The sequence below is a fragment of the Microtus pennsylvanicus genome, chromosome 7 (genome assembly GCF_037038515.1).
Source record: "Microtus pennsylvanicus isolate mMicPen1 chromosome 7, mMicPen1.hap1, whole genome shotgun sequence".
Lineage (NCBI taxonomy): Eukaryota > Metazoa > Chordata > Mammalia > Rodentia > Cricetidae > Microtus > Microtus pennsylvanicus.
Genome location: NC_134585.1, coordinates 3,936,637 through 3,959,238, shown reverse-complemented (window position 1 = coordinate 3,959,238; position 22,602 = coordinate 3,936,637). Strand labels below are relative to the sequence as shown.

The 22,602-nt window shown below is 56.9% G+C and overlaps 1 protein-coding gene across 2 annotated transcripts in view; it reads left to right on the top strand.

The window, feature by feature from the left end:
• Grm4 (glutamate metabotropic receptor 4) overlaps nucleotides 1-22,602 on the top strand; it is a 76,476-nt gene that overhangs the window by 41,725 nt on the left and 12,149 nt on the right. Inside the window, exons 3-7 of one of the 2 annotated variants that reach the window (XM_075979653.1) lie at nucleotides 3,603-3,738; nucleotides 5,987-6,141; nucleotides 7,871-8,011; nucleotides 20,954-21,154; nucleotides 21,341-21,477. In XM_075979653.1, the coding sequence (XP_075835768.1) occupies nucleotides 3,603-3,738; nucleotides 5,987-6,141; nucleotides 7,871-8,011; nucleotides 20,954-21,154; nucleotides 21,341-21,477 (770 nt within the window). The remainder of the gene's footprint in view (nucleotides 1-3,602; nucleotides 3,739-5,986; nucleotides 6,142-7,870; nucleotides 8,012-20,953; nucleotides 21,155-21,340; nucleotides 21,478-22,602) is intronic. The other variant, XM_075979654.1, reaches the window with a different exon arrangement.

Sequence of the window (22,602 nt, the reverse complement as noted above, 5' to 3'; positions counted from 1 at the left end):
CCCTGAGGGGGGCAGGTGCGGGTGGCATTCCTCCAGAGCCTGTCATCCATGCTCACCACTGTCCCTTTGCACCCCTGTCCCTTGTTCCTCTAGCAAACACAGACTTCTCCCTTTCCCCAGTGGACCCCTGGGCACGTGTCCTGGGGAGAAGGAACCCAGTGAGGGAAAGGGGCTGGCAGGTAGTGGAAAATCCCTGGCCAGTTGGTACAGGGTGCTCCTGGCCAGAGGGGCAACTTGCCTAAAGACCCCTTGTAGGGCAGAGGTTGTCAGAGAGGCAGGTCCTGGGAGGCCTGAAGTGAGGTAGCAGCTGCCAACCTGAGCAAGCCACATGGATGTCACGCATGTTGGTGTGTGCACATCTGCACAGTGTGAACTTACCGGGACAGGTAGGGGGAGAGAGTGAGCGGGTTGACAGTGCTGAGTACAGAGGGGGTTGGGGCAGGAACAGGCAGGGTGACAATGGGAGCCAGGCCTGACTGAGCCACTGTCTGGCCAGACCCAGAGCGACCCAAGTCCAGCTCTCTCACCCCTACCCTGAGCTCACCTTGGAGCAGCCTGGGGGGAATACCTGAACTCTACTATCAGAACCCCATCATTTAGGCATGGCCTTGTTCCACGGCAGGACCCTGTTGGCCACCCACCCCTTCAGGGGCCCATTTTCTATCTCTTTTCCTGGGAGCAGGTTTAAGGTTGGGATTGCTGACAGCCTGGCTTAGGAAGGAAGGAGGGGAAGAGAAAGTGGTGTGTGTGTGTGTGTGTGTGTGTGTGTGTGTGTGTGTGAGAGAGAGAGAGAGAGAGAGAGAGAGAGAGAGAGAGAGAGAGAGAGAGAGAGAGAGAGATTCCTAACTACCTCCTGCCTGCCCTGTTTCCTGTTTCCTGCAGGGAGCCTAGCATGTCCTGGAAACCTTCCCCTGCCCTCCCCCCCTGCCCTCCCCTGCCCTCCCCTGCCCTCCCCTGCTCTCCTCTCTGCAGTCTACCATATTCTGTAGCAATATAGGTTTTTCCACTTGACTTCCTAGGGTTTGTCTTTTCATTATTTTTTTTCCCGGTTTTTACATAAAAGCATTTTTCAGAAAAGGGAAAATAGAATGAGAGGAGGATCCTGCAGGACCACTACTGTGAGAAACTGGGGAGGAGCTGAGCAGGTGGGGAGGAGCTGAGTATGTGGGGAGGAGTCTGAGCAGATGGGGAGGAGTCTGAGCAGGTAGGGAGGAGTCTGAGCAGGTGGGGAGGAGATGAACAGGTGGGGAGGAGATGAGCAGGTGGGGAGGAGTCTGAGCAAGTGTGGGAGGTGGGACCCCCTCCTCAGGCATTCAGAACAGCAGGCGGTGCTCAGCACAGAATGTGGAGGAGGCTTGCCCCTGCTAATTGTCTCCAGGTAAGGCAAAGTTCCTCTCTGGCCTTAGACTCTCTGTTCTCCTAGTGTGTACTGGGGTCTCGGGCCCTATGGGCTGCATGTAATCAGAGATCTCTCCAATGAGAGGCTGTGGCATCTGCCTCTGGCCAGCACACAGAGGCCCTGGCTTGGCTAGGATGCGGGTCTGCAGCTAGCGCACGGTTGGTTTTGGACAGGGATCTGGCAGCCAGGTTCCTGGTAGGAGGTTGAGTAGGACCTGGGGAATGATCTGAGGGATCTCTAAAGGGGACCCATAGGGCTTTGGGGGGCATGGGAGTCCCAGATTCCTTCAGGCCTCTTGGTCCTGTGTCTGCCTAGAGCGAGGGACTGGCTGTTTCTTGTCTGTCTGCCGGCTCCTATTGCTCCATACTCCAGGGTGAACAGAGCCTGAGGGCAGTGGTGTGGGGAGGAAGACGGTGCTGGGATTGTGGTGTCACGCCACAGAGGAGTGACTTCATGTGGCCTCTCTTAGGTCACAATCAACTTGTGTGGGATGCTCCGTAAATACCACATCCTCCAAGGCCACGCACAACACTCAGTTTCCTGTGACTAACATCCCCTTCAATGAGCCATCCCCTCTTCCTCCTCCTTTTCGGCAAGATGAGGCATGCAGGCCAGGCCAGAATGCACTGGCCCAGAAGTGTATCTTAACCTAACACTTTCTCCCTGTAGGAGATAAACTCCCGCTTCCCACTTCCTCCTTGAGCCAGGTGGCCCATCCCCACTGCCTGGACTAGCCTCTTCCTCTTGTCCATCTGTCTCCCCAGATGGGGGAGAAGACACGTCGCCATTGGCCCATTTTCTAACTGGAGAGAGACCATATGGCAGGTTGGCAGGAGCTGAGCACTGCCATCGTTAGAACGCCGCCAGCCAGCGAGGGCAGCTGGCCGTTCCAGGGCTCTTTCTGTGGCCCATGGCTGAAAGGGGCGGAGGCCCAGATCAGGACCCTGGGCCTGGTTCCCTTGACCATGTGTGAGACTTGCTGTGTGTCTAGGAGTGATCAAAGGACTACCCGGTCCTCTGTGTGTGTGTGTGTGTGTGTGTGTGCGCGCGCGCGCGCGCGTACACATGTGTGCCCTGGCTGAAACAGCCACCCTCAGTGAGTGCCTATGCCATTGTGTATGTCTGCCCAGCTAGCAAGCCACCCCCTACCCTCTCACACGCAGCTCTGTGTCCTCTTGTGACGTAGCCTCCTGGAGCTGCCACCCCCGGGGCCTCCAGTGTGATTAGCACCTGGGGGCATGGCATCTGTGCAGACAGACCAGGTGGAAGCCCAGGGGACATAGGACAGCAGCTATGGAATTGGCCACAATTTAAGAGATAGGATGCTCCCCAGCTCCACCAGGGGCCTCGAGGGTCTTGTCTAGAGCCCCCAGCTCCTGGCAGGGTAGGGCTGGGCCAGGCAGACTATCTGGGCTCCAGTTTCCTCACCTGCCCCAGGCAGTGGTGACCACAGGTGGCCTCAGTTGCTCTCCACAGGGGGCATGCAGGTGAGCCACTAATATATGAATGGCATGGCCTTCTGCATGCACCCACCTGACAGGCCTCTCCAAGAGCCTCTGGGAACTGACTTCAAAGTGCTCCCTGGTGTCCGCTGGCCACAAAGCTGGGTGTATCCTGGGACACTGTGTTCACCCTGGCCCACCCCAGCAGCCGCACATGCAGCCCTGCCCCAGGACCTGTGGGGTGCAGGGTCTCTGGGACAGGGATAGGAAGTGTGCAGACATGGGTGCGGGGACACCAATGACCAGGGTGGCTATTCTCAGACTCAAGCCTTCAAAGAACCTTCTCAGGTGATACTGATAAAAATAGCCAATGCTTCCAGGTCCTTGCTGGGCAAGAGACAGCGGGTTTGCTCACGCTGACTCACAGGTTCCACAAGAAGCCAGTGAACTAGGTCGCCTTCTAATCTCCACTTTATAAATGTAATCTTTGAGATGCAGAGAGGCTGAGCGACTGCCTTGAGGTGACCCAGCATTAACTGGTAAGAACAAGGTTGCACATAGGCGGTATGGCTCTTGCTAGTCTCCACCAGGGACACCGAGGCTCAGCGTACTTACATGTTCCACCCAGGGTCTGCATTCACTCTCTGGTTGGTGTTTGTGACCGTGATGTGGGTCTCTGGGAGTCAGTTTCCTGGGCTGTGTTGGAGAAGTGGGGATCTCAGACTTGGTCACTTAGGCTGATGGGTGGGGCCTCTCCACAGGAGGCGTGTGCATCGCCCAGTCGGTGAAGATTCCTCGGGAACCCAAGACCGGGGAGTTTGACAAGATCATCAAACGCCTCCTGGAAACATCCAATGCCAGGGCCATCATCATCTTTGCTAACGAGGATGACATCAGGTAGGGTGGCCACGGCAGATAGAAGCCCAGGCATGTCCCTCCAGGAAGATGGAAGGGGCACAGGGTGAATCAGAGCGGTTGGACCCCCAGGCTAGAACCCTTCCCCTCTCTGTTTCCCACATCCATCCTGCCAGCCAAGTGTCCAGTGGGACACTTAGGGGAGAGGCTGTCGCCTCGTGGACTTGAGACATGCTCCGTAGTCCTAATTCACCTGCTGGAGGTGTGACCTCAGCCAAGTTCCCTAATCTCTTGCTCTCACTGTGGTAGGCGGGCTCCTTCCTAGACCCCAGAATTGGTGACTCTAAGCACAAGGACTGTGGAGACCCTGCCAGTCCCTCCGTGTATCCTCCACGCCTGCACAGGGGTCAGAGGTCACCAGCCCAAGGGCCCTCTACCGACTGTCCCTGCGGACCCTTCCCAGCTTCCCTCCTTTCCTCTCGCTTCTCACTTGACCTCCGCTTCTAGAAACCCCTGTCAGGTCCCTGCGGTTCACCTTTGAGAGAGAACCCTGCTTATGAACAGAACTGGGGGAAGAGGTAGGCCTGATTTCACAGAGGAAAGTGAGCCCCAGGCTCAGTGACCCTCTCCTGGAGCCCCCTAAGGTCAATGCTGGCCCTACTTCCCCCTTCCAACCCATCCCTATACTCTGCCCGGAGCCCTGATTTGCAGCAACACAGAAGACCCTGGAACAATGCAGGAATGGGGGAGAAAGGACCCACTCAGACACGGCTTCCAGGCAGATATGGTCTCACGTGGAACCCTCTGGGACAGAGGCAGGCACTATGAACCTCTTCAAAGCACACAAGTCCCCCAGATATTGGTGCCAGAGCTCTCCATGCCCTGAGGGCAATGGTTGCTTAGTGACCGCAGGCTTCTCTGAGTCTTCCCTTTGCCCCCTGGCTCCTCTCCGACACCCCTAGAGCCAGCCCTGCCTCTTGCTGCGCATTCCACTTGGGGACCCCTGCTTCTGAGTTCAGAGAAGCCCCCCATTGGGAAGAAGGGTGATGGTCCGGGTCCTTGTGCCTGGGGTGGGGCTGGATGGGACTCTGCCGAGCCACATGGGCAGCCTGGCAGGAGGCAGGCTGTTTCTGGAAATCCACGGTGTTTTCAGAAGCGGATTGAGGTAAAAATAGACGCAGGTGATGGCCTGGGTGTGGAATGAGAGCCTTACTCCCCTTGGCTTCTCAGACTCAGGAAGCATTAACAGGACTGTGGCTGAGATTCCATGTGCCTGCCCCATCTGCCATTAGTGGTGGCCCAAGGTGGGTGGTGGCCTGCTAAGGGGCCAAGACTTGGCAGAGATGAGAGCAGGGACCTTGGGTGACAATGGGCTGGCTTGGCAGCAGGTTCCAGGGCTTGGGGAGAATATTTCCCTCTAGAAGTCCAGTTCATGCTCTCCCCTAGACTTCTGCATGCCTAGACCTCGCACCCCAGGACCCTGGGCCTGTACAAGCAGTATCTGGGGTCCTTGTCTCCCACAGGAGAGTTCCCAACTCCTCTCTAAGAGAGTGAGGTCAAGGGACTTTTACCCGCTCCTCTTCTTCCCTCTGAAGAGCTGGACTCGAGAGAGACCCAGTTCAAGACCAGTGGAGTGCCATTGGTCTCCTCAGCCCTGTGATGGGCTTGGGCTGTGACCCTTGATCAGTTCCCCCCTCTCCCCTCCCGGAAGAGCAGCGGTTAGGGCTGAGAGCACTGGAGCAGTCCTGGAAGGGTCTGACCTCTGGCGGAGGAGGGCCGGATGGACGAGAACCTTGTGGTATCCATGTGAAAGAGAGCCGTGCTGTGGGGTGGCCTGATGCCGGAGAGCCTGCCTCTGAGAGGATAGGGGTTCCACAGATGTCATCTGGAACCCAAGTAGGGTTCCAAGTAGGGGCAGACATAGATTTGGGGACACACGGGTGGTCTTTGCAGAGCCAGATGTAGGCTCACGGATGAGCCTACTGGATGAGAAAGGTCACTGTAGTCACGTAGATAGGCATAGGCCAAAGAGCTGGGGACTCCAGGCCTGGAGCACTGGCAGGCAGCAGTGATTGTGAGCCCGGGGCGAGGGGCGAGGGACGAGGGTACAGTCTGGGGGTGAGCTTAGGTTGTGCGTGGGGTATCCTCTGTGGCTGGGAGTAGGAGCAGGCATGGGTTCTGGGCTCTAGAGTGTGGATGGAGGGTCCAGATACAGCCTGGGAGATAGGCATGGAGAATGGGGCAGCTGGGCAGCCGTACATACCTGGGCTGGGCTGCTGTGTCCCCACAGGAGGGTGCTGGAAGCAGCGCGCAGGGCCAACCAGACTGGCCACTTCTTCTGGATGGGCTCTGACAGCTGGGGCTCCAAGAGCGCTCCCGTGCTGCGCCTGGAGGAGGTGGCCGAGGGTGCTGTCACCATCCTCCCCAAGAGGATGTCTGTCCGAGGTAGGCCCAGCAGGTGGAGATGATGCCCCCCCCCCCGTCCTCCCTCATGGCTTCCTGTCCACTCCCATGCTCTTCTGTCCCCTGTCTTGTCTACCTCTTCATTGGCCTGTAACCGCTTGCATGCAGAGGCCTCTAGCATGACGGAACTGGAGAGCAGGCCCGGGTTGTCTCTGTGGCTTCTTAGCTGCTTTGGGTTGTGGGATAAGCCAGGCATGTGGTCATGACAGAGTCCCTAGCCTGTCTGACCCATCCCTCTCCTATCTGGGACCCTTCCCCTGTCTTGGAGAGGGCTCTGCAGGAGAGGTCTGCGTGACAGCATGTTTGGGTGAAGCCTCCCTTCCTTTCTGCCTTGCCCACACCCCTTCTTCTGGGGCGAAAGCCACAATCATCTCGGGTAGGAATAAAGCTCTCTGGCCGGAGTCTTGCAGGGTGTGGGGCATGAGGTCGGCGTCCTGGTGGTAGCCTGATTTGGTAGCACCCCATCTCATGAAGGGTTACCTTTGTTCTACTCGGTGAAAACCAGTGTTGAGGTGACAGGCCTGGAAAGGACCTCAGGAGCCAGCCTCTCATCTGCCTCTCCATCACTTGCCGAAGGTCACATAGAGTGTCCTCTCTTCACCTTGAGGCCCAGCCAGCACAGGCAGTGGAAAATTCCACACCCCCTCAGTCACACTGAGCCATGATGAGCACAAAACGACTAACCGGTGCCGTGCGACAGATGCCGGCCTCTGCCAGGTCCTCATTTGGCCTCCCTGTGGCTCTGCCATTGACTCAAAGAACTGGGATTTGAACCCAAGACTTAAGTACCCTTTCTGTCTGGGACGTTGGGAACATTTTAAGGACACTGGTTCTCATCTGTTCTTTTTTTTTTTTTTTTTTTTTTTTTTTTTTTTTGAGACAGGGTCTCATTAAGTAGCCCTGGATGTCCTGGGACTCACTAGGCAGACCAAACTGGTTTTGAATTCAGAGAGATCCACTTGCCTCTGCCTCCCTAGTGCTAGGATTAAAGGTGTGCGCCACCATACCTGGCTGCTGGTTCTCCTCTGGAGATATGATTGGTTGTCATAGTAATTGGGTGATGCTCCTGGAGTCTGGTGGGTGGAGGCCAGCCGTGCTATTAAACATCCCATAATAGTCCACCCAACAAAGAATTGCCCAGCCCCATCACAGGCCAGACTACATTTCCCTCTGTCTCTCGTAACTCAGACAGTCCCCTGAGTTCCATTGGGATCCCCGATGGGATGAGCCTAGAGGGTCTCTGGGCAGAGGGAGAGGGCACTGCCCTACCAGTGCCATCCCCAAAGTAGAGCTGCCTGAACAGGAAGGGAGCTGGGCAGCTTGCAGAAGGCGAGAGAAGCCCGCAGTTTTTGTCGGCAATGGGGATGGTCTAGTCGGAGGAGGCAACCTGGTCTTGTTTGCTCTAAGTGACCCCCTGCCTTCTCCGGCCACATTTTCCTCCATGTGCCCAGGCTGGGCCTGACCCGTGAGGGCATCTCTGCCATGCACGCTGTGGCCCTAAATTATATGTGCTCCCCAGGTCCTAACCCAGCTCTTTTCATTTTGCATGGCACAAAACTATGCCGTGTCTGTTTTTGTTTTTATTTTTTTAGCTTTGTCTGGGTCCCAGGTCAGAGGATGCTTCTTTTCCTTCCTGGTCCCGGTTATCTGCTTGCCTGGGTGTGTGTGTGGAGGGCAGGGAGGAGGCCCTGACACCCCCATTCCCCGCCAGGGTTCGACCGATACTTCTCCAGCCGCACGCTGGACAACAACAGGCGCAACATCTGGTTTGCCGAGTTTTGGGAGGACAACTTCCACTGCAAGCTGAGCCGCCATGCGCTCAAGAAGGGAAGCCACCTCAAGAAGTGTACCAGTGAGCACGCACCTGTGGTGGGGCTGTGTCGGCAGAACGTGGGACCGTGGGAGTGGGGACTGCAGGGGCGGGGCCCCGTGGGAAGCAGAGCCTGCAGAAGGTGGGGACTGTGGGGGGGGGCCTGTGGGAGGCGGAGCCTGCAGAAGGTGGGGACTGTGGGGGTGGGGTGGGGTCCTGTGGGAGTGGCGGCAGTGCCTGCTGGCTGCGAGGCCAGATAGATGCTAGGCTCCCGAACTCCAGCCAATCGTGTGGCACCAACCCTGTTCTCTGGCCAAATCCAGAAGAGTCAAGAGCCTAACTAGTGAGGCTTAAGGACTGGTACTCGGAGGCTGCCCCTCCCGTGTGGACGTGCGATGGGCGAGGCCTGAGAGTGGAATTGGTAGGGGCTGAAGGAACGGGGCTATAGCCAGAGTAGGGCGCAGTCCACGGTGGCTCTGAGAGCTCAGAGTGCGAGGCCTGCACTGTGTTCCCTCGGAGGGCAGAGCTGGAGGAGGTTGGCCCCCAGGTCTCACAGAGGTGTCTCACTGCCTTGGGATTCATTGTGCTGGACTGACCTGCACAGCCGGTTCCATGCCTGCCACTCAGCACCGGGCACCCCCGACCCGCCCGCCAGGGGCTTCACCGATCACTCAGCAAGCGCTGGGCTTGCTCACGGACCGCTTGGGCCTGTTCTTATGGAGGATGGAGAACAAAAGCGTCTGAATCCTCATGGAGTTTTCATTCTAATGGAGAGACAGACGATAAACAAGATAAATAAATCATGGGCTGGGTCAGAGGGAGATGCGCTGTAGAAACAAAATCCATTCGAAAAGGATCAGGAAGAGCTGTGGGGGAGGGCAGCCGCCCTTCACAGCCACAGGGAGCACCATGGGGAAAACTGAGCCCCAAAGGGGTCACGTGGGGGGAGGTCTGAGAAAGGGATCTTAGTTCCCACAGGTGCCAAGGGCCAAGGCAGGGTTTGAACCAAGGCCTGAAGCTCTCCACCCCGAGACTGCAGCCTGGCCCTTGCTTCATGTGCATCTGGACCCAGGTCCTGAGAGCTCTGGATTTGAGCAGCTCAGCGGCCGGAGCCCCCTGTGTGACCTGGGGTTCTGGGTGCTATATTCATGTGGTACCTCACCGAGGGTAAAGGCTTCTGTCTTATGGCCTCTGGAGTGTCCTGGGCAGCTAGTGCGGGAGATGCGGGTGGAGATGCGCCTCAAGGAATCTTTGGAGATTGAGGTTCCCTAGGTGGGGGGGGGCTACATGAAGTGGTGGAGTGGGGGTCGGGAGCATGAGAAATATGCTGCCCTCTGGTGGCTGCAGCCCACAGGGACGAGCAGCCACTGGGCAGTGCGGTCCTCTTGGGGTCACAGTCTGCAGAACATGTGTGTGGGTGTGTCGGGGGGGCAGTGTGTGTAACTATGCATGTGCACGAGTGGTGGGCCTGAGCTGGGGTGTGTGTGGGTCTCGTGTGGAGTTTCATGAGTCTGTTTCTCATGCTTCTGCACGTTAGGCTTCTGATTGACAGGATTTCATTTCACCCTCCCAACTCTAGAAACCCTTCCATTCCAAGTGTAAAAGAGGCTATGGAGACTCAGAGAGAACAAGCAGTGTGAAAGGTTGCACAGAAGTGTCAGGCAGGAATCACAGAGGCCGTGCAAGTACGGACGTATAGGGCTGGGGCGATGGCTCCGTGGGTAAAGCATTCGCCCCGCAGATGTGAGGACTTGAGTTCTGATCCCTACTGCTCACTGGCTCAGCAGTGAAGAGCGTTTACTGCTCTTGCAGAGGACCCAGGTTCTGTTCCCAGCACCTATAGGGCGGCTCACAATTATCAGTACTTCCAGTTCCAGGGCATCCGATGCCCTCTTCTGGCTTCCATCAGTACTACATGTACATGGTGCACAGACACGCAGGCAAAACACTCATACACATAAAACTAAACCATAAAACCAAATAAAAAGAAAAGCCAGGCATGGCCTGCACTTGTTATCCCAGGGATGGAGAGACGGGGGGGGGCACGGGGATGTGGGAGGAGGTGGTCCCTAGCTTTCTGCACAGCTTGCAAACAAAAGGTGAAAGGTACCCGTGCAGTGACCCCAAGGCTGTCATCTGACCTCTGCACACACATGTGCATGTGTGCCCCTCCCCACAAACACGTGCGCACACACATACATACAGAGACGCACATGTCTAGTGATGGAGGCTGAGCCTTCATGAGCAGGTGGATCATATGTCCTGTCCACTTGCTGCCTGTGTCCCTCTGGGGTGGGAACATTGTGTGGACACCCTAATCATGGCTTCCCAGAGCCAGTTCCCAGGGGGGGTAGGCATGCCTGGAAGTGGGGTGGGATGGACAGTTGGGGTGTCCTGCCCCATCATTTAGGTGAGGACCAGGGATCTCTGGAGTCCCCTCCTGTCTGTGGGGATTCAGACTCAGCTTCAGACTGAACACGTCTGAGGCAGTGCCCAGGTGCAGTCCCAGATCCTTCGCTGCCTGATGGAGCAGACAGAGGCCTTCTGAGCGTGTGGAGCTCTGCAGGGTGCCTGGGGACAGCTCTGCGACCCTCTGGCCTTGGATTGCTCCTCTGAGAAATGGGGCTGACGTGAGCAGCCCAGGGGGGTCTGCAGGAGGAAGGGAGGGCGCTAATGGAGGCTCTCTGAGCTGGAAAGCCGAAGCTTTGCAGCCTGGCTGTGCATTAGAGCCACCTGGGGAGTGCTGAGGTCCCCATCACGGATGGGAGTGGCTTTTAAAGCTCCCTTGGTGCCTAAAATGGGGACTTGGGGCGGGGCATTGGATTTACAGCTTAGTGCACAGGCAACGACCTGGGGGAAACTCATGAATGCTCGTCCTTGACTCCGTGGGGCAGTCGGGCACCCTGTCCCGAGAGCGTCTATCTTGTTCACACAGTCTCTTACAGCTTAGGTTGGTCTCAAAGTCTTGGTGTAGTTGAGGGTGACCTTGGACTCTTGACCCTCCTGCCTCCACCTCTCAAGCGCTAGGACTGTAGGCACATGCCACCAGGCCTGGTTTGTTTGTTTTTGAGTCTCACTTTGTAGCCCGTGGTCTCAGATTTACAGTGATCCTCCTGCTCCCACCTCCCTACTACTGGAACCACACTACCCGGAACACCAGGGTTTTAAATCCCCCAGTTGTTCTCTGCAGACACCAGGGGCTTTGTGGCGAGGAGGGGGAGGAGGGAGGCAGTCCTTGGTGTAGGCACAAGCGGATGGATAGGATGCCATGGAGGGACAGCAGCCAGTGGAAGACCTGCCTATCCCCCGAGTCTGTCGGTACAGATTGTTCTGCTGTAGAAGATGCCATCCTGAGGGCGGGTGATTTAGGCTGTCTCAGGCCTAGAACCCATTTCATAGAAGAGAAAACTGAGGTCCCTCCCAAGCATTATGGTGGTAGAGTTGGCTGGATGCAGTTTGACTCTAAGTATCATGGCCTTGGAGCTGAAGTAGGCGCCATACCCTACTCCACACTCCCTCTTTCCCCCCTAACTCCAGGGCCTCTTTCATCTTCATCCAAACAGCCAGGCGCCTGGTGGGACTTGCGTGTGCACCTTCCCACTGCGTTGGAGCCTGGCTTCCAGCCCTTTCCCTTATGGCACTGCTCTGCTCCTTGCAGTGGTCCGAAGGTGGCTTCCTCTGGAACAGCTTTGTTAGGGATAGGAAAGAGGAGAAGAGGCAGCAAGACAGGCCATGCTGGGGACCGTGGAACCTGGCCCTGGGTCCTTGGAGGCCAGAGAAAAGCAGTGCTCATTTCCTGGGGTCTGTTAAGTGGTGGGGCTACCTGGGGGGCTCAGAGGTCTCAGCATCGTTCGAGGGTGCACGGAGGGCTGGCTGCAGTGATGGGTACAGGTATGTGAATGCAGATGAGGAAGGCACCCGAGTGCATGGGTTTCTCCCAGTACAGCTGTGGGAGCTGGAGACCCGGGTGTGTGTCTCGCTGCCGCCGCTTGCCAGCGTGACCTTGAACAGGTCCTCATTTGTAACTGGCATTCTGCCACCCTGCTCAGCCTCCAGAGCCCTGGGACGGGATTGGCCCTCCCTCACAACCTCACTGGGACGATGGGAGCTGGCTTGCTGTTGGCCCGTGGGCTGCCCACACTGACTGAGACAGGTCACAGAGAGGAGCAGTCTGAGGCTGTCAGGCCCAGGAGGGCAGTGCCTGCCACCTGCCTCCTCTGTGCCCAGCCCCTCCCCAGGAGCTCACTGAGCAGGCTTGGGAATTAAAGTCATAAACAAAGCAGATGTGGCATCCGTCTTTTTGACAGCGCTGCCAACCAGGTGATGGCTGAGCGGAGGAAGGCTCGGTTTATGAGGAGATCGGAAAAATTTACTGTTGGCTGCTCCCAGGGGCTGGAAGTCCGGAGAGGGAGGGCGGGATGGGATGGCAGGGGCTGTGTAGGGAGGCGCTGGTTACCCATTGTGCTAGCTGCAGCCACGACAGTAGCACAGCTATCCCAACAGCTTAAACTGCATTCACCCACGCATCAAGATCTGTCCTAGGATCTTTAAGGCAACCCACTTTACAGATGAGGAACCTGAGGCCGGGTGAGGTAAGCACTTACTGGCCTACGGTCGTACAGGTGGTAATGACAGAGCTGGGATTTGGACCTAGGGCTCTAGAGATGTCCTGCCTTAGGCTTCTTTAGGATCTTCCTACCTCTTCTCCATGGAGGGACCAAGGAAGTCTTCCTTTTGGGAAAAGTGAGGAAGGACAGTGTTTTGGGAACACCTACTATGTGCCACCTTGCACCCATTACGAACTAGTAGTTGTTCAGACTGTCAGGTGTTTGGTGACCGGAGCATGCGCAAGCCTTTCTCTGGGTTATGCGGCCCGGAAATCGCTGGCTTTTATTTAGAGGCTGGCTCTGTGGCTGCGAGACAGCTAAGTCAGAAAGCACTTGCCTTGCAAGCATAAGCAACTGAGCTTACCAAGCCCGATGTGTGGATGTGTGTGTGCCTGTGATTCTGTTCTAGGGACAGGGACACAGACAGATCTCTGAGCTCGGTGACCAGTCAGCCTAGCCCACGCAATAAATCTGGGCTGGTGAGAGACCCTACCTCAAAACAGAAACAAAAATAAAAATCCCTATGTGAATGGCTTCTGAGGAATGACATCTGAAGTTGACCTCTGGCCTACACACACACACACACACACACACACACACACACACACACACACACACATGTGGAGACCTAAAAATATGAGCCTATTTTTGCTTCAACCCTGGTAAGTGGTATACTTGATGAAGCTGGTCCTCGACACACACATAGGACATATACATACACGCACATGCATACACACACACACACACACACACGACAGGGAGAGAGGGAGAGAGGCTGACTCTGCCTAGCCTGTGCTCATTGAGCAAACCTGCCTCAGAATGTTCTGGCAGTCTGGCCAGGAGAGTGGTATAGTCTGACAGCTCCAGAGAGGAGAGAACTGGTCCTGGGGGACACTGTAGGGAAGCTGGGAGCTCCTGGAACCTAGATAACTTGGACGGTCAAGAGAGCAGTGTGTGGAGAGCAGAGAGCACCCAGGTCAGGTGGAGGGCAGTGTGTGCAGGGTGCGGTGTGTGCAGAGGGCGGTGTGTGTGTGCAGAGGACGGTGTGTGTGTGCAGAGGACGGTGTGTGTGTGTGTGCAGAGGACGGTGTGTGTGTGCAGAGGACGGTGTGTGTGTGCAGAGGACGGTGTGTGTGTGCAGAGGACGGTGTGTGTGTGTGTGCAGAGGACGGTGTGTGTGTGTGTGCAGAGGACGGTGTGTGTATGCAGAGGACGGTGTGTGTGTGTGCAGAGGACGGTGTGTGTGTGCAGAGGACGGTGTGTGTGTGCAGAGGACGGTGTGTGTGTGCAGAGGACGGTGTGTGTGTGCAGAGGACGGTGTGTGTGTGCAGAGGACGGTGTGTGTGTGCAGAGGACGGTGTGTGTGTGTGTGCAGAGGACGGTGTGTGTGTGCAGAGGACGGTGTATGTGTGTGTGCAGAGGACGGTGTGTGTGTGCAGAGGACGGTGTGTGTGTGCAGAGGACGGTGTGTGTGTGTGTGCAGAGGACGGTGTGTGTGTGTGTGTGCAGAGGACGGTGTGTGTGTGCAGAGGACGGTGTGTGTGTACAGGGGACGGTGTGTGTGTGCAGAGGACGGTGTGTGTGTGTGTGCAGAGGACGGTGTGTGTGTGCAGAGGACGGTGTGTGTGTGCAGAGGACGGTGTGTGTGTGCAGAGGACGGTGTGTGTGTGCAGAGGACGGTGTGTGTGTGTGTGCAGAGGACGGTGTGTGTGTGCAGAGGACGGTGTGTGTGTGCAGAGGACGGTGTGTGTGTGCAGAGGACGGTGTGTGTGTGTGTGTGTGTGTGCAGAGGACGGTGTGTGTGTGCAGAGGACGGTGTGTGTGTGCAGAGGACGGTGTGTGTGTGTGTGCAGAGGACGGTGTGTGTGTGTGTGCAGAGGACGGTGTGTGTGTGCAGAGGACGGTGTGTGTGTGCAGAGGACGGTGTGTGTGTGCAGAGGACGGTGTGTGTGTGTGTGTGTGTGTGTGTGCAGAGGACGGTGTGTGTGTGCAGAGGACGGTGTGTATGTGCAGAGGACGGTGTGTGTGTGCAGAGGACGGTGTGTGTGTGCAGAGGACGGTGTGTGTGTGCAGAGGACGGTGTGTGTGTGTGTGCAGAGGACGGTGTGTGTGTGCAGAGTACGGTGTGTGTGTGCAGAGGACGGTGTGTGTGTGTGCAAAGGACGGTGTGTGTGTGCAGAGGACGGTGTGTGTGTGCAGAGGACGGTGTGTGTGTGCAGAGGACGGTGTGTGTGTGCAGAGGACGGTGTGTGTGTGTGCAGAGGACGGTGTGTGTGTGTGCAGAGGACGGTGTGTGTGTGCAGAGGACGGTGTGTGTGTACAGAGGACGGTGTGTGTGTGCAGAGGACGGTGTGTGTGTGCAGAGGACGGTGTGTGTGTGCAGAGGGCGGTGTGTGTGTGCAGAGGACGGTGTGTGTGTGTGTGCAGAGGACGGTGTGTGTGTGTGTGTGCAGAGGACGGTGTGTGTGTGCAGAGGACGGTGTGTGTGTGCAGAGGACGGTGTGTGTGTGCAGAGGACGGTGTGTGTGTGCAGAGGACAGTGTGTGTGTGCAGAGGACGGTGTGTGTGTGCAGAGGACGGTGTGTGTGTGTGTACAGAGGACGGTGTGTGTGTGCAGAGGACGGTGTGTGTGTGCAGAGGACGGTGTGTGCAGAGGACGGTGTGTGTGTGCAGAGGACGGTGTGTGTGTGCAGAGGACGGTGTGTGTGTGCAGAGGACGGTGTGTGTGTGCAGAGGACGGTGTGTGTGTGTGTGCAGAGGACGGTGTGTGTGTGCAGAGGACGGTGTGTGTGTGCAGAGGACGGTGTGTGTGTGTGCAGAGGACGGTGTGTGTGTGCAGAGGACGGTGTGTGTGTGCAGAGGACGGTGTGTGTGTGCAGAGGACGGTGTGTGTGTGTGTGCAGAGGACGGTGTGTGTGTGCAGAGGACGGTGTGTGTGTGCAGAGGACGGTGTGTGTGTGCAGAGGACGGTGTGTGTGTGCAGAGGACGGTGTGTGTGTGTGTGCAGAGGACGGTGTGTGTGTGTGTGTGCAGAGGACGGTGTGTGTGTGCAGAGGACGGTGTGTGTGTGCAGAGGACGGTGTGTGTGTGCAGAGGACGGTGTGTGTGTGTGCAGAGGACGGTGTGTGTGTGCAGAGGACGGTGTGTGTGTGCAGAGGACGGTGTGTGTGTGTGTGCAGAGGACGGTGTGTGTGTGCAGAGGACGGTGTGTGTGTGCAGAGGACGGTGTGTGTGTACAGGGGACGGTGTGTGTGTGCAGAGGGCGGTGTGTGTGTGCAGGGGGCGGTGTGTGTGTGCAGGGGACCTGAGATGGACTCATGAGAGCCTCTCCTAGAGGGCTGAAGCAGAGCAAGACTAGAGAGGGAAGGCTAGGGAGCAAAGCCTAGCCAATCCAAGGGTCTTCAACCTGCTGCCTGCTCCCAGGGAAGGAGGCTGCTGGGTGGACGGTGGAGATGGCAAGGAGGTTGGCTGTAACACAGGAGGGACGGCACAACAGTGGTGAGCACGGGTCAGGTTTCCAGCAATTTTTCATTGTCACTGCGGAACCTGTGCAAGGACTTCAGACCAGGAAGAGGACAAGAAGGTGAGGTTGGCCCTCAGCAGGCAATGGAGGGGCAGGATGGAGGAGGAGTGGGCCAAGGACAGGCCGGAGCTTGGTCTAGGATCCCAGGGAGGTGTCAGCATACACTGCTGTGGGCATCTGAGTGAGCAGGAGGTTAGGGGAAGGGGGAGGGGCTGCCAGAAAATGAAGGAACCCTGGGAGGGAGTGGCCTCAAAGGTATGACTCTGGAGGCTGTGCGACACCCACTGAACTCAGCCAGCTTCAGCAGGCCCCCTCACCTGCAATGTCCTGGAGGTTCCCAGGGAGACACATCCCCCATCCCCCAACACTTGGTTTCTGTCCCGTGTGTCCGTCCACCCCCCCTCCCCCCCCCCCCCGCGTGCTTCCAGTTCTTCGCACTTTCCTGGAGTCAGCTATGAAACACCTGCTCCTGCCTGGCATGGTGGAGTACAGCTGTGATTTCAGCACTTGGAAGGCTGAGGCAGGAGGATCACCCTGGAGACTATCTTGAGCTGTAGAGTATAACCCTATCCCAAAAATCAAACAAAACCTAACTAACCAAACAAAAACATAAACAACGGGCGGGCGTGGAGTCAGGTCTAAAGCCTGCTCAGCCTGGGAGGGCTGAAGAGGACACGGAAGTGAGTCTCGTCCACACCTCCTTATGGGGTGGTTCTGCCCAGAGCGAGGAGACTCGTGTGTGTATTGCAAGTGTGTTTATTTGAATGTCCTTGTGTGTGTGTGTGTGTGTGTATACAAACGTGTGGATCTGGCTGGCGAGGGAACTGGCTCGATCCTGAAAGTGTCTACAGGAATGACACTCAGGATAGTGGCAGGGTGGGCTCACGTGGGGGAGTAGAGAGGAGCTGTGGACTCTGATTATTTCAACCTTGAAAACTCATTCCGATTACAATTTACAACCTGGCGACAAAGGCTGCGGTCTCTGCAGTAACCACCGCTCAGGGCTTTGAGAGAGAAAATCCTCCCCACCTTCCCCGCTGCCTGTCACCCGTGGCTGAGCCAAATGCATCTCTGCCTTACGGTGCCCCGGGACACAATTAGGACATCTTCAAACTGTTGCTGCTGTCACTGCGCCATGTGTCTGGAATTTATTTCCTCCTGTGGCTCTTTGCACGCATGCCTCACCTCCTCCCAGAGCTGCGAGGCTCCTGCTGGGCCTGGGCTTCTGTGCATCTGTGAGAGAGGGGACACTGATTCCCTTTTCCCCTGCCACCTCCCTGCTCTAGACCTGCTGACGGGGCCCTAATGTTGTCTCTGGCCTGGCTAGACACGAGGATGGTCTGGGCCTGGGGCAGGAAGAGAGAGCGGTATGGGGGGGCCCGTGGAGCAAGAGGTTCAGATCACCACCCCACTGAAGGGCACTTTAGCCGGTCATTATTACCTTCTGTGGGGTACAGGCCAGGAGTCCAAGGCTGGGAAGGGAAGGAAAAGGAAGGAGAGAGGGAGAGACACAGAAGAGAGAGATGAGAAGGCCCTCACAGCCTGGGTACTCTCGGATGGCCATCTTAATTTGTGTCATTTGTAGCTGGGCTAGCACGTTGAGGCGTCGGTGGCCAGCCCTGTGATACTGCCAGTTGGAGAGTCAGGAGGGCTGGGCATGAGTCTGCATGGAGCCCTTCCACAGCACCCCTGCGGAGACAGCTCCTGGAGGGTGTCTGCGTCCTTAGCATCCCTTTCCCCAGAGACCTATGACCCCAGAGGAAGCACAGAGTGGCCCCGGAGCCAGTGCTCCGTCATGATTCTGTGGAAAGGTTCCAGGGGGAGCCAGGGCCGGGAGAGGTCAGGGATATTGCTCCAGAGGGGCTGCTGGCCTTGGAGCCACATTTTCTGCTGCTGCCTCCTGCTGCATTCTGATCCTTGCCCAATAACGGACTTCTTACTGAGTGTGCCCTGAGTGAAGGTGGCGGGGGACTGCGAGGGAATGGGGTTCAGGGCCTGGGTGTGGGGTACCAGGAGGGGGTCTTGGCTGGGATGTTGAGCTGGTTCTAGGAGAGAATTTTGGGAACGGAGCCCAGCCCCCGTCTTCTGCTGCTGTGTTCTCTCCTGGCCTCTCAGCACCCCGTGGTGGGGGCTCTGACAGGAAGATGGGATGGGCAAACTGGAGGATCCGCTTTCTGCTGCTCCAGCTGTTTGTGTCTTGACCCGGAACTGACAGAACAGCAGATTAGACAGTGGGGCTCAGAGGAGGCATGGGGCAGTGTGGTGGGAGGAGGTACAGGCTGGCTCTGAAGATCGGGATACTCGCCACGGCGCCCAGAGACCCCACCCTGTCTGCGTGGCAGGAGCATGCCTCTCCTGACCTCTGTTTTCTTTCTCGTGGCAAGAGGGTAGAGGCAGGCAACCAGCCGCTCCCCTGCCCCAGGCTATTGCTGCTGGCATCTCCAGTGTCCACTCTCAACCAATGAATACGTACCCTGGCCGAGCCAAGGATAGTCCTGGCCAGCAGTCTAAGTGACCAGCCAGCCACTAGTGACAGGTGCCATGGCCCATCAGCCCCACCTCCAGGATTTAGGGGACCGTAAATGCCTTACTGGTGTGAGGGAATTGGATAGTGGGGTACACACTAGAAATGGCACTGAGCTCTCCCTACCCCAGGTCTGGTTCTGAGGTGCCATGGGCAGGGGGATGGACATGGTGACCTCCAGAGTTCCTAGACAGTGGGGGCTGAATGGTAATCCAGCCCATGGGGCCTCTGTGCATGCTCTCCATGTCCTTGGGCAGAATCTGGGAGTGTGGCTAAGACCCAGCCGGTGCCCTTGTTTCGCTCCATGGCTAGGCAGTGTGCAGGGCTATGGCTTTCCAGCTCCCTGGGCTTTCTGGAGTCCCTGTCTACTTTCTCCCTTCTCCTACCAACACCTCTGAGGCCCTGGACCCTCTTTTCAGCCTTCTGCTGCTTCCTTCCCATACCCAGCACTGGGGAGAGGCCTGGGGTTAGAACGCATGCATCTAGCTCCCGCTAGGACCCTGCCTGTCGCCCAGTGTTTCTGTGCCTTAGTCTCTCCATTGCAGAGGGACTGTGGTATCCTGGATTCAATCCCAAGACCCACATGGTACAAACAGAGCTGACCCCTCCAAGCTGTTCTCCGACCTCCACATGTGGGCTGTGGTATATGAGTTCACACATATAATAAATAATAAATGTAATTCAAAAAAATGTCACAAAGAGAGAAGGGGGCTGGAGAGATGGCTTAGTGGTTAAGAGCACTCATTGCTCCTCCAGAGGACCCAGGTCAATTCCCAGGACCCACACAGCCATGTATAACTGTGGCTTCAGGGGATCCAATGCCCTGCTGACCTCCATTGGTGTGCACATGGTGCCCGTGCATATATGCAGACCAAAAGCTCATACACATAAAATAAATAAATGTTAAAAACATAATACTCAGGAGCTGATCCACGAAGCCAGGCACATACAGGGCCCAGCATAGCCTCTGACTCAGGCAAGCTCAGCAGATCCTGGAAGGCATAGTTTTTATGATCATCACCACCACACAGAGCCCAGGCCAGGAGCTGCTGCTTCAGAAGCCCCCATCCTGGCCACTCTTGCCTAGGTGACACTGTTTGGCCACTTGCCTGGGCCTCGTCCCCTCACGGCTTCAGCAGGGTTGGCAGACCCACTGACCTCTGGAGGCTCGAGGGCTTTCACACGGCTGCCGAAAAAGAGTCTGGACTGCCACACAGGGGAGTGTTGTAAGAAGCCTTTCCAGGAATGTGTAACTCCCCCCTACTGCCTCCTGGTAAGGTCCCAGTCACAGCCAAGTCTGAGTCTCCCGCAGCTCACCTGGGAGACTGATGAGAGAATGGGACAGAGGTTACAGGCAGGCGTGTGGGTGGCCTCACAGTAGCTACACTGGAAGGTCTGCACTTTGAATGACAGCTCCTCTGTGGCCACAGAGATGGAGCCTCCCTCTATCCATGTCCCTCAGCTTGGATGCTCTAGAACCTCCTTGTTATCCAAGGCCACATGTAATTAGGGAAGAACTGTGTTCAAGTGGCTGGGAGAAGTGGTTACAGAGTCAGGCGAGGTCCAGTGGGGCGAGGTCCAGTGACCCTCAAGTCCCTTCCTTCCGTGATGGGATCCAGCTGTGAGGAGCTACTGATGCAGGCACAGCTGGCCTGATGAAGATGGCAGCTGTTTTTCTGGGAGGATGGTACCCTACCCCGGGGGGATATGTGGAGGAGGTGGGGCGCTTCAATCAGTGGTGACATGGCTACTGGGGGTTCCCTCAGGCCGCTGCTGGGAAGGCCGTGACTGAACTGGGAAGCATTGCAGGGCTGTGACACCTGGTGTCAAGTAACAGGAAGACATTGAGGGCACCAGGAAGCCAGATTTAGCCTCTTTGGGCCTCCTTTGTTTGTGTCTTAGGAAGAGGGTGTCGTGGTCTGGAGTGGCAGCCCACGGAGAGCTGCTTCTGGGATACCACGGCCCTCGGAAGAGACCCAGCTCCTGTCCTGGCTGCTCCCAAGCCTGTGGGGTGACTGTTTTCTTGGTGATCCCGGTCAGCTGAGAGAGGGTTAGCACATGCTACAGGGCTGCCTACTGAAGATGGCGGGATCAAGGGGCTTGTCCTGGCTGTTCTGGGGCCTAATGGGTACAGTGTAGGCCGTGGACTCACCCTTTTACCCTCTGAGGTCACTTTCTGAGCTTCATTGGTGCACTTTCTCCTTATACACGTGGTGATGAAGCAGCCATGGGGAGACCTGGCTGTGCCCAGCCCAGGCCATGCTCAGGGTCCCACTGCTGTGCTGAGCTCAGAGGGCCTCACAGGTGCCCGGCATGGTGTTCCTTCGCAGACCGAGAACGCATCGGGCAGGACTCAGCCTACGAGCAGGAGGGGAAGGTGCAGTTTGTGATTGACGCGGTGTATGCCATGGGCCACGCACTGCACGCCATGCATCGTGAACTGTGTCCTGGCCGCGTAGGACTCTGCCCTCGCATGGACCCCGTGGATGGTACCCAGCTGCTTAAGTACATCCGGAACGTCAATTTCTCAGGTGGGGGCCTGGAGCGGGACACTACTTGTCTCTGGGGTGGTCTGGGCCTTGCAGCTGCAGGGTATAGAGGTCTGGGCTCATGAGGGTGGGAATGGCGGTCTCTGCAGATGTTCTGGGCGGGTGTCTTCCCGGAGACGCCTCTGTCTTTGCATCAGGGTGAAGGCTCAGCAAAGTCCTTCCATGCAGGCATCGCAGGGAACCCCGTAACCTTCAATGAGAACGGAGACGCACCAGGACGTTATGACATCTACCAGTACCAACTGCGCAATGGCTCAGCTGAGTACAAAGTCATCGGCTCCTGGACTGACCACCTGCACCTCAGAGTAAGCCTGAGGACAGGGAGGGAGCATGGGGGCAGACTGCAGGCGCCTGGCAGGGTCAGAGGTCACTGGCTGACACCAAGCTATCTGAGAGTGAGTCCTTGGCTGCCAAGACCTCACTAGAAGGCAGCCATTTTACCCAAGAGGTACCCTTGGGGTGATACCCCCAGCAATGAGACAGTTTTGTTTTATTTGGAGTTTTATTGTTGTAGTGAGTTGTCTGGGGCTTCGTCTCTGCACTGCAGGAAGCGCGTTTCCAGAGGGCAGAGCATGATACTTTACAGTCTCCTCCAGGTATCCTCTCAAGGCAACGAGCTGCCCAGCACAGACCCCCTCATTCCACACCCCAGAGCCTTCACAGCTGGAGCAAATGTCTCAGGGTATGGCCCTAGGGAGGTCACGTGGCTTGGAGGGACAGAGCCTGTTCTTGGAACATGGTTCTCCAGGGTTGGACGGAGAGCAGGAGGATCGGGCGTGCTTTGTTCAGAGGACAGAGGCAGCCAGGCCTGTTCACAGTGGCAGTTTGGCGCGTGCGCATCTCTGTACTGCCGTTCTAACGGTGTGAATCTTCCTGAGAGGCTGGTAGCTCTGGAACTTGAAGGCTGGGTAGCTGTGTGTATAGTTCTGGAGGTCCCCTCTTCCCTCCCTGCCGGTCTGTCTGTTTCCAAGTCCCAGCTTGGCACCCTCCTGCTGCCTGTTCTGCCCCTGATCTAAGGAAGGGACCGGGTCACAGCGGTGAGGTAAGATGAGGGCTGGGCTTTCCAGCTTTCTCCCTGGGTGACTAGGTTTCGGTTGCCAGAGGAGCCACAGCAGGCAATCTTGCTGGAGCTGAGGGAGAGAACCAGGGTGGCAAGACTACCTAAGGGGATCTGTAGGTGAAGGAAGCTACCCTAGTGAGGTCCTACGGGACTCCCTGTGGGAGTCACTGGGAGTGGCAAGAGGCAAGGCGACTTTATACCAGCAACTCTTGGAACAGGTGGAGAGCAGCGGCTCAATGGGTCAAAGTGTTTTCTCAAAGGTGCGCAGCCCCCCGGGCATAGTGCAGACCCTAGGTTCTTCCTGGGAACCAGGGTTTTCCAGAATATCCATCATCGTCCCGGGACCTCATCTTTCCTTCAGGACCACTGC